Source organism: Struthio camelus, chromosome 6 (assembly GCF_040807025.1).
Source record: "Struthio camelus isolate bStrCam1 chromosome 6, bStrCam1.hap1, whole genome shotgun sequence".
NCBI classification, from domain to species: Eukaryota; Metazoa; Chordata; class Aves; order Struthioniformes; family Struthionidae; genus Struthio; species Struthio camelus.
Window position 1 is genome coordinate 9,567,531 of NC_090947.1, and position 13,234 is coordinate 9,580,764.

Consider the following 13,234-nt stretch of genomic DNA (forward strand, 5'->3'; position numbering starts at 1 on the left):
AGCAGTGCCCTCCAGAACTCTCAGAGACTTTAGCAAAACACAAGGAAAAGAAAAAAGGACTAGCTTGTGTTCACTGACAACACAAAAAAGCCCCAAAGGCAATCAATGCCTGACACACACGTGCAGCAATATTATTACAGTTGCCTAGGAACGAATCCAGGGAGCCTGCCTAGGGAGGAAAAAGGGACTCTAGTGAAGTAAATGAATGGAGGAAAGTTGGCACTAACATAGCATTGATTTGCCCCTAAAAGGAGCTTGTTAGGATAATGCCCTCGCTCCCTTTCCTTTCACAACACACTTACAGTCTTTACCAGACACAGGCTTTTTTTTTTTTGTTTGTTTTTAATATCACACTTAAAAACTGTTAATACTTCAGCCTTACTTTTGAAAAAAAAAAGTGCCTCTTGGAGGCAAAAGCCATACAAAAAGCAAAACAGAGCCCTCTACCTGCTACATGAAACTTGAAATCATCACATGTTTGAATTTCATTCTAAATGATGAATCCAGTGCTCCGAGAGCCAGCACTAGGCAGAGGTGGTGATTCAAAGCGTAATCCTACTTTTCCTCTCTATATACACCCTTGCCGGGGGGCTTACCCTTAGCGTGATAACACAGCTTGAAGATGCTTCTTGTTTTTTAGGGAAAAGCTGGGTTCTGGGCTGGCCTTAGAAGGTAAAGTAATAGCATGAACAACTGTAATTGCCGTGCATCAGCCCAGTGCATGTGCTGTGGAAACCAGTGCAAAGAGGTGAACTGGTTCCAGGTGGCAGCTAGCAGTTTGTGCTGACAGGACTCACCAAGGACAGCCACATCAAGACAGTAGAATGATACGCTACCTGGTGTCCCCATATAAAAACCACAAGACCTGGGTTAACGCTTCCTTACACCCAGCGTGGGTTAGATGAGCTGCTGGGCAAGTGCCCCAGGAGGGGGAAGCCACAACTGCAGGAGCCTCCCGTCCCCAGCTCGGCTGTCCTGGGCTCACTGCCGGCAGCCCCACAGCCCATATTGCCTCCACTCTCCATCCAGTCTCACCAGCACCCGCGGGCCAAGGTCAGCTACATCCGAAACACGTGCAAAGTGGTCAGAGGTGTTAAATCCCCACTAATTTGGGGAAAAGCCAGCAGCTCGCTGGAAGGGAGAGAAAACCATTAGTGCCTCACTGGCAGGGGGGAGCCTCAACGTCATCTCCTCCCTTATTAGACCCAGCGAAACCACAGAGAAGAGAGAAAATGCCAAGCTGGCCTTCATTTTCGGTGCTCACAGAACAATTTGTTATGGACTTGGACTGAACAACAAGAACGGCTTGATTTAACCACCTGCTATCTGCCAGTGACAGTTGTGTACACACACTGAGTTACCGCACCGAAGTGTGGCAGCAGGGTCAAACAGGAGCAAAGAAATCCTGCAGCTCTCAGATGCCTCTCTCTGCAAAGCCCTGTTGCTCCTGATTAAGGAGGGAAGTGTGTCCTCAGCTCCTGCCCCAGCTGTGGCTGCAGTGATTTATGGTACATTTATCCACATGTATTTCCATACTTGCACTCAGCAGAAGAATTAAGGAGTGACTGTGCACCTCAGCACTGCACTTTGCGAATTGTTTGAGTTCAAAGATCCCAAGCCAAGTAATTTGGCTAGCTTGGGGCCTGTTCACAGGAGTTCACAAGAAATCAGTAAAGGAACACTAAAGCCAGCATTAAAACATGCAATCTGAAACAGAAGTGTTAAGCTCTAGTCAGTGGAGCTGAGTCACTCTGGAAAGGGGAAAAGTCCTACACGTGACAGATCCCCTACATGCAAATCACGGGAGAGGCTGAGGTGCCACAGAGTCACGTGTTTTACACTGCTGAAACCCACGTCCTCTGCCAGCTGCCAAACCATGAACCTGACTCGTCCTCTTTCCTCTTGTATTGCTAAATACATTGTATTCACAAAGTGGTGGTCGAAGACCTAAAAGAAAAGAACTAGGTAATAATATCAACAGTAATATTCATATATTGCCCTCAGTCATCATAATTTGATTGCATGACTTTGTACTATTTTGCATTTTTCTTTAAGTCTCCACTCTTGGAATCCTGCAATTAGGTCTGAATTTTTGCTCTTCTTAAGAAAGAAAAGCCAAGGCTTCCAGATTTTACAACTCTGCTGTAATGCTGAAGACATGCCCACCCCAACCCAAGATGAAAAAAAGAAACTCAACACTTAGAAGATAAAGTAAATGAATGAATAACATGATTCTTAAGGTAATCTTAGGATTTCTGAACACTTAAGAGTCCGTAGTGTTGACTTTCATGGGCTAAAAAGGGTAGCATTAATGCATATGAGGTAGCATTGCAAAGGTCCTTCTGCTTGAAAAACACTGGGGACCAAAACTTGGGTGAAGCCAAGCCCTGGTGACCCTCCTTCCATCCCTCCACTGTTGTACACTGGTAACGGGGGAACAATAGTATTACCCACTGAGAAGTCCTGCTGAATTGAGTTGAACAAGCAAAGTGATTTACATGTCTATATTTAATCTGGCTTTACACAGAACATTTCTAATTAACACCATTCTGACATGAGGTAGGTAAAATCTCTCTCTAAAACTAAGCTAGTTCCAAAATACAGTGCTTGATGGAAAAGCCAGTGTATTGTAGGGAAAGAGAAGTAAGCAAGCTATCGCTTTCTTTTTGCACATTCTAGATAAAGTTACATTGCTACCCTGCACAGACAAAAATCAGATTTGGTCCAGAAGATTTTGACTAGTCGCAAGAGATTCAGGTGAAATTAAATTATCAAGTGAGCTTAGCATCTCCAAGTTTCTTTTAAAGAAAGTCTTAGGTGGACCACTTCAGGGTGCTTTTGGCCAAGCTTTTTAAATGATCAACATCCAATAAACTACGCTCTTGAAAATCAGGTCCTATATTATCAGCACAGCTCAGTGGAACTGGGCCTGGAGAAGGGCTGTCCAGCGTAAAACAAACCACCAAAGGTAAGATGGAAAATAATGCACTTTGAGTGATGCCGCTGAGCTCTGCCAAGGTATTTTTTGGAAGTGCTCTATGCTATGTATTTCAGTCTCCCCTCCCACTATATATCTTTGACATTCTCCCAAATGCTCAAGGCTGTTTTTCTCCAGTGACACAGCATCCATAACACAGTGAGTTGTAATCTCGCAAAGATTTTGGCATGTGCATAAAGTTAAGCACAGCCTCAGAGCCCTTAGTAAGACTTCTCACTATGTGTAAAGTTAAGTACGTTCATCGGTCTTATCAGGATGGTGTCCAAAGGCATCCAAGCTGGTTGATATAGTTAAGCCTGTTCTGTGGCACGTCTATTTTAAACTTGGGTTTTCTGGTTTGTATCTTAAAAGGTCTACTACCTGTCTTAACTGATCTGCAGAACAAATTAACTTTGCAAAGTGAAAACAGTTTAGCCTTGATAAATGGATAGGAACACAAAGGAACCACTCTCCACAGTTCACACACATCTACAATCACCACATAAAAGGCAAGGAATTGACTAACCAGCTCTTAACCGAGTGAGCAGCTTTACCAGCTAAACACAGCAAATCACCCGTGAGAGCAGTCACTCATACGCCTACACAGGTACGAGTAAGAGTTTGGTAAGATCAGAATTTGTTAACTGGGTAGCATATACAAATTTTAACCATAACTATAATTACTTAATTACCCAATCAAAGAGAAAGCCCTTATACTGAATAAATCTATTCTCATTCCAATGGCATTTTTCTCAGTATTCCTAAAGGTTTAAAACTTGTTAAAGGTATTTTAGGTCATAAGACAAATAATGTCACCTATTATAGACTACAGGATCACTACATGGGCATTTTTTTCATTTCTGCTTTTATTTTTTATGTTAGGAGAAAGAAACAAACTTTTCACCATGTTAATGCGGACGACTCAAAGGGCAGTGCCTAACTGCTAACAAACAGGCAAGGATAGCTCTAACCAGCCAGTTTATACTCAGGGATATTTAAACTTATTTCTCAATACTTTTGTAAATGAAATTAGTGATGTAATAGGGTAATTTTATACATTTATTTGCTAAATTTAAAACCAGGGCAAATTTTCATCCAAGAAATAAAACAGGAGGCAGATGCTCAGGTGGCTTAAGTTGCCAGAGCTCCAGCAAAAGCAGAGCTGTGACAGTTTACATTATTTGGCAATTTGCTCCTTGACATGTGTAATTCACTCAGGAGGCTTTAAAAGTAGTTCTCACAATTTAAAGACCTTCAGAAAGAGACAGATATTGTGAAATTCAGAAAGAACCTTGATGAACTCTTACATAAATGAGGGAAAAGAGGGCAGAAAGCAGGAAAACGGAGAACAGAGGGATCAAATAGATTAGAAGAGGCACCCAAAAGGATGGGCCAATTTTTCAGATTTTCTTTAACTACTGAATTACAGCCTTCTTTAAGCTCCATGCAGAATGGCCACCTCCCACGAAAAGCCACAGAAAGGAAATATCATTAGAAAGCTTCTGACTTTGGGAGCCCACCCTTACACTCAAGTTGAGGCAGCAAGCTGTTGCGCTGCATTGTCCAACAGGCTGTAAGGAGCCTGCCAAGCACAGCCCACAGACCCGCTAATTAAGTGACCTGATTGTGTTTGTTTTGGAACCATTTGCCAACAAAGGAATGTGTCATGCTGATTAGGGAGAGGAGGGTATGTAACATATGTGTATTCAAACCCCGCAGAGTGCATAACCCAGGTATTCACCCTGTTTGCTCGAGGGTTGACAAAAATGACTCAAGCAAATAACCTGACCAAAGAGAAACTCCAGCCCTCAAGAGGGGCCCCCCTTTTCTCTCAGATATATCTATCGGAACAAGAGCCCATCCTTCATAAATTCCATCTGAACGCTGCTTCAGAAACTGCTGGGAATGTTTTGGAGAGAAATAATCTCTCTGCCTCCAAGCTGACCTAGGAGACCACAAAGCTGGAAAGTTAACAGCCAGCTGAGAACACCTTGGCATCTCAATGGCCGCTCTGACAGCTGTCACTCTTCTCTCCAAAGAGCCAGAAAGGTCACGGAGGTAGCCAGAAAAACAAATGCCTACTCAACACACACACATAGCAAAATAGGCTAACACACTTCACTTTTCAAACATTCAAAAGGGAGGCGAAGTTTGCAAAAGCTGCCATGCACCCGCTTTTGAGTAGCTCTAACCTAGCAGCCCAGTTTGCTAGTAGATTAGTAGCATGCTCAAAATAGGTGAGCAACATTTGAAAGCAAGAGGGAAAACCAGGTCTTCAGCATTCAGCTGCTGTTCTGTCAATTCAGCAGCTACTGCTGGGGTACTTCAAAGCCTAGGTGGCTTCCAGTATAACACGGGAGAACTGTAATGTAGATAGCAATTCTAAAAATAACAGGATGGAGAAAGAGAACTGCAGTCAATTCTCACTACACACTATGGACTCAAAACAGTACAACTGAACCACCAATCTGAGTTAACTGTTCACTCAGACATCTGTATTACACTTAACTAACAAGCAAAGCCAAACACACGTCATCAGAAATTTCAGGTATAATCGCAAGTCTTCACATTAACCTTTTGCGGCCTGCCATTGCATCTGCTTTCGTTTATTATGTATACCTACCTATTTCTAACTAGGCTCTTCACCTCATGCCTCTCACTGTAGTGGTAAGGGCACCTCCCTCAGAAACCTTCCTCACCTGTATAAGATGGAAAAAACACAAAAACTCCTCTACCAGTCCTCCTCCCCCACTGCTTTGCAGCTGATGGAGTTGCACAGTAAAACACAGAAGTTCCTCTGTTAGCATGACTTGCCTTCAGCCCGAAGGTGGAGAAGAGCAAAATACAGCACTGAAATAATCTTGTTAGCTTCATAGAGGTGCACAGGCACACATGAGTAGTAATGAGACGAGAAAACTAACGAGGAAGGGAAATGGAAAAAAATGGGGATAAAAGCAAGGTTTAGTGATAAGGAGTACAAAAGGAGCAAATAGAATGACCTCTGACAAAAAGAAGAGAGACAAATATTGGAGAACTTTTCATCCTGGTTGTGTTTAATTAAAACCTTTAACAAAGAGCGCTGTCTTTGGCATGACATCAACCACAATTTCACATTTGTGAGACTTGAACAAAAGTAATTTCTGGGTTCTAATTCACATAAAAACAGGAGACAGCAGTTTCTTTCGGCTTTTACTGAATTGCTGACAAATACTGTTTGGTTCCAGAAGTTTTTAAACTCCACAATTGCAAGGTATGTCTGATCTCAACCGAAGGACAGGAGAATAACATGCACCCAGCAATGCTTTTGTTACCAAAAATCCCCCAGGCAAATCAAATACACAGACACTTCAGGTGAACTTGTCTTCCTAAATACTCTTACATGTTTTCCTCAAGCTTTTGGGAGTATTTTTAATTGCCTTATACAGTCTCAGTAGTCATCAGGCTGTATTTCATCCTAGTCTCTCTCTTCTTAACTAAATCTACCCCCCATGCACCCTAGATACATTTTTTTCCTGAAAACCACTTATAGAGCTCAACTACACACCTTGTTTAACTTATGACCACTGCTTTGTCTCTGCATTTTTTGGAATGTGAATCTGGAGAAAGAATGTGCAAATAGTCTTTGAAAGTCATGTCAGGCTTAAAATACCCAAACAGGAGGGCTTCGTTAGTCCCAATTTAACATCTTTTTCCATGCAAAGGAATCAAATTCTAGATGAAGCATTTTGAATAGGCTACTCCTGATGGTTAACAAAGGTGGCTCTCCATTTCTTTTTTCTTTTCAACACAACTAACTCTTTAGAGAACAAATTAAAAAGATTGAATCTGAAAAAGCCAGAAGGGTACTTTTGCATAGGGGAATGCTGTGCTGTCAGAAATACCATCTTCCTGTTGCATTAAAAAAAAAAATAATTCCCTTTATTCAAAATCCAAGACATATAGTAGCACTGCTGTGTTGCCAAGCCTGCTCTGGTTTCCTGCATCTTGCTTGGTCTTCCATGCAATTGCAACTAGATATAGTCTCCTTTACTTCTTGTTCCTGATCTGTCATCGAGCATTCTATATAATGTTAAATAAACGTTCTTTTGTTTAACTTAGGGCCTGGTGTATATTTATGCACCTACCCGAGAACAACAAAGTCATTAAAAAAAAAAAAAAACCTTGCACACATACCCACAGAGGGGTATGCACACAGAGAGCAGAGAATTAGCCATAATGTTCCATCAGAACAGACGGTTATTATGTTATAATGTACAGTCCCAGTACCTCATGGGCCCAGTAACATCAGAGACCAGAAAGAAGTCTGTGATCACTCTGAGAATCCATTTGGCTTTGCAGGGCACTTTGCAAACTCAGAAGAGCTTTGGATAAATTATGCTGAGGTGTTCCTAAAGATCTTTCCCATTTTGAGCACTCGTTCTGAGATTTACAGGGCTTTGGGAAGTAGCTCTTTGGGAAGTAGCTCTTTCCATCTATTTCCAAGCCTCTTGGTGGCCTTCCTAGGCCAGTAGTCTAGAGCAGCTGTCCAGAAATGTGAATCAGTGGGATCCAGTCCCTAGTTATTTAAACAGACGTCACTAGGGCTGAAATCTGCAAGGATACTACGTGCAAGTCAAACGTATGAATGACATACAGTACCTGCTTGTAGAAATATCTTCAAAGGGGTAAAGGATTTCTCCGTTGTTGCAAATCTCACAGATGAAACCCTTTTGGCTGCAAAGGCTGCAGCTGTACACATGAGAGGTGGCAAACTTGATCACCTTCCCCAAGAAAGGAGCCAGCTTTCCTTCAATGACCTGAAATGAGAAGACGACAACATTGAATGAACCCATGAAATGACCAGAATTCCTTGAAAGACCGGAACAATATTCCTAAATACAGAAATGCAGCTGGTTAAAGTAACAGGAAAGTAATTTGCAACAGTACAGCTGTGTGAAATCACAAATAATAATAATGGCCAATGAACTGGCAATGATTTAAAATGTGGAAAAAATGCTACTATCTCTTTATCTCTATATGGCAATGACATATACAAATAGTGATCATTTTAAGTGCAACAATGCATTCACATACTAAGTCTCAGAAGAGTATATATGAAAAGAGTTTAAGGCTACCATATTATCACCCAACAAACAGCTATGGAGACTGCCTTATATTTACGAGTTTCATTTATTGTTAATTTTTAAGTGCAAATCACAGTTTTTTTCTCCGTTTCCTTTCCTCATGAGCACAGGTATAGTCCACAATCTATTTCTCATGAACGACTCCTGGCTCTCCTACTTTAGTAAAGGTTGTTTCCCATCGATAAGCATTAAAATACATTATTTAGTCATTTCTGTAACGATGCAAATTCTCAGATAAACTCTTAAATGGGAACTAGTCTTTTCCTTCAGAGTCCAGCTCTCAAATCAAGAAGTCCCTCAGGCCCTGCTGCCAGACAATCCTGTCAGACTATTAGAAGTGATTAGCACTCCCTGTGTTGGTGTGGAAAAAACTACCATGTAGTATAGATTAAACTGCTAGCCACAACACTCATCTAAACTTGTGACTCAGTGACAATGTCTCAATAAGGGGTGCTATTCAGGCAAAATACTTTCCATTCAGATTAAACTTCCAGAGCCTTTAAGGAATGTTACTAGTGTAAGGAATAATGAAGATGAAATAAGGCCCTAAGTGTATATTCTTCTCTGCTGGGCCTCCTGTGGTCTGAATGGCAGCCTGCCAGATTAGTGATAGAAATGTGTCACAGAATTTGATAGGGACCTCCTAGAAAAAGCAAAAAGAATGCAATAATTGCTGTTTGAAGGTTGTGCCCTGAAGCCTAACGGTAGGGAGAGTTACACTTAAATGTGTGCCAGATTCGGCTCACGCCCCTCTTCCCCCAATATGGTAACACACCGCTTGTAACGTGGGTCTAGTATAAACCCATCTAGAGAGGGCACAGGTCAAGGTAGACAAGAACAAGAGAGACTGCAGAAGCATTCCTCCTCTATGCAGAGCAGACAGGAAACAAATTCGCATTGCAGGGCAACTTCTTCCCCATTAGCTGAGCGGGCCTCTGTTAAAGCATACAAGTAGAAAAGGAGCTACATAGATTGCGTTGGTGCTGATGGCATGAAGTGGCATGGGCTGAAACGTGCCCCCTCTTTGCTTTGAGCTCTAGACTGCTAACAGCATCTGCAACAACAGGAAGCAGCAATGTTATTGCTAGTACCACAGATAGGACATCTGCTCATGTTAGAGGAAAAATGACACTCCTATTGCATCCTGGTATAGGAAGATCCCCTTCAACCAGAACATAAACAATGTGGAGAGGTCGCTGCATGAAACAGAAAAACGAAGGCACAGTTCAAGGCAGTGATATTACTAACCTTCTAACAGATGGTGAGACATTAGTGTAGCTCCTCTAGGCTGCCTTTTGTTTTTCAGTTTAAAGAAAGAAATGTTTCGCTTTCAGACTCCAGAGTTACAGAGGGTCATAAAGCCAAACAAGTTGAGAGTAGGGAAAAGCTGCAGAGGCTAACAGCTTTCAAAGAACAGGAGGAAAGAAACAGTGAAGCCACCCAGCCAGTGGCACTGCCAAGATCATCCCCTGCAAAAAGCCATTTAGCATTGACAGATGACATACGCATAAAAGGTAATAAATAAACCACAATACATACATATTTTCAAAGCATTTTCATGCTATACCAATCACCTTTAACAGGCTATACAAGCTCAGCTCAAAATACCATACCAAAAATAGACTGTGAGACAAACTCTTTAAGTCTGGACTAATGTCACTGTCAGTAAGACTTAAGAGTTACCTCTCTGAATTAAAATGACATTTTATATAATGTAATATATAAAATTACCATATTCTATTACCATTCTAAGCACCAGGGGTGAATTTAAGTCTGTACGAGGCACAGAGGGTTTCCTATCCCAAAGAGCTCACAACCCGAGCAAGACAGAGAGTAGGCAGCTGCCTGTGTGCAGCTGGTGTTATTCATCACTATTTATTTATTTCTTTGTATGGCTCATCATAGCAATGGGGTTGACTTGTACCTTTGGCCACTGCAGACATACAATGAAGATTGTATCTTCAAAGGACCATGCATGCCAATTTTGCAACGTGAATTACAGGCCATTTTACTGTATTACAGCAGGAAGACAAAATGCAACATCAAACTGATGTTATCACTATTTTTAGCATCTGCAAATTTTGTGTCATTTTACTTCATCACAGACCTCAAGGCTGTGCACAGGATATGGCTTTTCCTTGCAGCCTTCTCTTATTTATGTCTACACCTAACAAAATTCTCATCTCCTTTTACCCTGGCAAGCAAAAGAGATGCTTTCTAATTGCTGTCCCCAGAGAAGAGTTTCATGGTAATACTTCCATAGTGAGTGTTTTACAGCTTTGGGAAAGGGTGCGTAGGACATGTAATCAAAGGTGTCAAAACTTCTCCTATGACTAAGCACTCCCTCATGACAGACAGAGGCCCAGGGTGGGTCAGCTCAGACATCCCAGCACCACGATGGCAGGGTCCCAGGACATTCTCCAAGTTGATGTTGGAATCAAATCTTGAGTTTCATGAAAATGCAAGCGATTAAAGAGTAGAAGTGTGTTAAACAAATATAATGCATTAGCCAGATATCAGAGTAACCATGTAAAAAAAAAGACCTCAAGAGGCCATCTTGGCAGGGCCAGCTACATCTATGTCCTATTTTACAGCCGTATCTGTTTCTAAAACCTTTCAGTGATAGAGTCTCCACAGCTCCCACATGTTATAACCCAGCCTACTTCTGTTCTCACTGTTACACTCACTCCTAGGCTTTAATCTGAACCTTTCCTGAGGACATTTCACTTTACTATAGAAGCTGAAATCTCATCTCCTCCTCCAAGTATATCCCAGAGGATTTTCCTGCTGGGTTTCCAAGGCATGAAGAGTGACAAAGCTTGAGGGTCTCAGTGTGCAGGATAAAGCAGCCCACATAGCCTGCATCTGCACTGTGAGGAGAAGTGCGTGCTCCGGCCCCACTGACCCACAAGGCCCAGCTCCTTCCACCCAGGCTGCCAGCTGACGTGCGGACCTGGAGCTGAGCTCAGGCAGGTAACGCTGGTTATGCCCAATCCTTCCTGACATCAGGAAGGAGAGGCTGAACCTACACAGAGGCACTTCCATGCGCAGACCAAATCATGCATGCTCACATCTAAATCGTGCAGACAGTGAGTGAAATCACTGGGCTCGCCCCAGCCCTTGCTGACATCTCCCAGCAGAGAGCCAGCCTGCTTCATCCAGAAACTGTTATCACTGGCAGAGGAGTGGCTATCAGCCTGATTAACACAATTCCCTACTGTGGTGAAGCATTCCAAGACCCTAAACATTTGTGCGAGTTGGTTGTTAAAATGTGATGAGGCTACACTTTTGCTAGATTACATCATATTTGCATGTGTATCCTTCCAGAGAACCTTTCAGAGACACATTTCTCAATAGAAAACCTGCTTCAGAGGGGGATCAACCCCATAAGCAGGGCAGAAATGGAGCACGGAGGAAACCTTTCAAAACTTAAAGAGAACAGATAATGCTTTCAATGCTGGGTGTCAAATGTGCTGCTCCAATCAGACCTGTGGATCTGCAGGAGTTATGTGACATTCAGTTGTCCGGCTCCCATGAGCATTCAAAATCACTTGTGTCACTGCGGTAAAAACATAAGTGCTCCTTGTATCTCAAACCCAGCTCTCAGGTGGAGGCTGAGACCTGAAGACTTTAAGAGAATGCAGAGAACAGCCACCGGCAGGCCCTTCTGGCAGGGTCAGCAGTGGTAGGGTCTCTTCTATAATATGCAGCAGCTCTGAAAAATATGTCCGTTAGCCTGGATGCAATCTTCTGCATTCAATGGGCTTTCTTGCAAACCATCAGAAAATATGTTTTGTTAAAATACTGGGGTGGGAGAGGAGAAAAAATACCTCAATTTGGTCTCTAAGACTGTAGCTATTATTCACATGTGGAGCAGGGAAATTACAGTGTCATGTTCAAGACCTGCAGCCAGTAATGGTCTGTTGGGACTAGAAAGTAGTATATATATAACCCATTTCTTTTGGTTCTCTCTGGTCTGCCTATAATATTCTCACACCAAGAAAAGAAAAGCACATTAAGATAAATAGTAGAGGAGTATGTTTTTCCACGTGCCTATAATCAACCCCTCTAAATAATCAATCGAAGGCTTAAAAATAGCAAAATAATGCACTGTTGGGAAGGGCCCATGCACGTGGGTGATGGCTGTATTAAAAGGATATGACCAGGTGACGGCTGTATTAAAAGGATATGACCAAATAAGGAAACAAGTTGAGCCTTAAGCTGCAGCAATAAGGAAGCGTGTGTGTTATATGTCGTATACATCCTCACCACAATAACATCTGTTCCCATCTGCATCTCTGAAATCCTACTGCAATATTCTCGGGTCCTTCCCATATCGCCTGTCTGTCTGATGTATTTAGAAAGAATCTAGGTCTTCAAAACTACCTAATTCTCTTTGGATTACCAAATCCTTTGATATCTGAGCTAGTAGAAATCAGCTGGCTGCACAAACGAAGTCCTCACAACTGCAGACAAATACGTAAAGTCTGCAGACTTTACACAATCTAGAGAGCATTAAGTCTAGAGAGATTGTGAAACTACACACTATAAGCTGCAGAACAGTCCACCGTGTTCCATAACAAATGTGGAAATTTAGAACCAAACTAACTAAATGAAGTCTATGTCAAAGGAACAGAGACTAAAGACATCACCATTGTCCTAAATCCTTATAATGTAATATAGTCTCAACATACACCTGCAAAGGTTTAAAAATATTCCTGTCTCTAAAAAGGAAAAAAAAAAGTTTAAAGCAAATTAAAATTTTGCCAAGTTATGGCTGAGTTCAAATTCTCCTCTACCTACGGATGCAACAACACATGAAGAGGAAGGTCCGCTCTCTAATCCAAATTCATGCTGAGAGTGCAACAATTATGTCCTTGTTCAAAGCAAAGGGTGAAAGGCAGCGATAGCATCCTGGTCATCAGTCAACAAAGGGTGCAATGCAGCTTTCTCTCTCTAACCTGGTCGAAGAGCCAGTCCCAAAGGATTCGGGATGTGGGACCACCATCTTGCAGTTAGCTCACTACTGCTGCAACTCTAATATATTTTGGTATGGTGCTTGGTAACAATGGGAAGAAACTATTCCTGTTATAAGGCCCAAGGCAGGTCGTCTCTCTTAAGAGCCTCAGTGTTC

General features: G+C 42.1%; 1 protein-coding gene across 3 annotated transcripts in view; it reads right to left on the reverse strand.

Moving 5' to 3' along the window:
• PLEKHM3 (pleckstrin homology domain containing M3) overlaps window positions 1-13,234 on the reverse strand; it is a 100,459-nt gene that overhangs the window by 19,305 nt on the left and 67,920 nt on the right. For 2 of the 3 annotated variants that reach the window (XR_011141819.1, XM_068948096.1), the window contains exon 7: window positions 7,616-7,773. Coding sequence is in view for 1 of the 3 variants with exons in the window: in XM_068948096.1 (XP_068804197.1) it covers window positions 7,616-7,773 (158 nt within the window). In the remaining 2 variants the exon portion in view is untranslated. Of the gene's footprint in view, window positions 1-7,615; window positions 7,774-13,234 lie in introns of those variants that run through there. The other variant, XR_011141820.1, reaches the window with a different exon arrangement.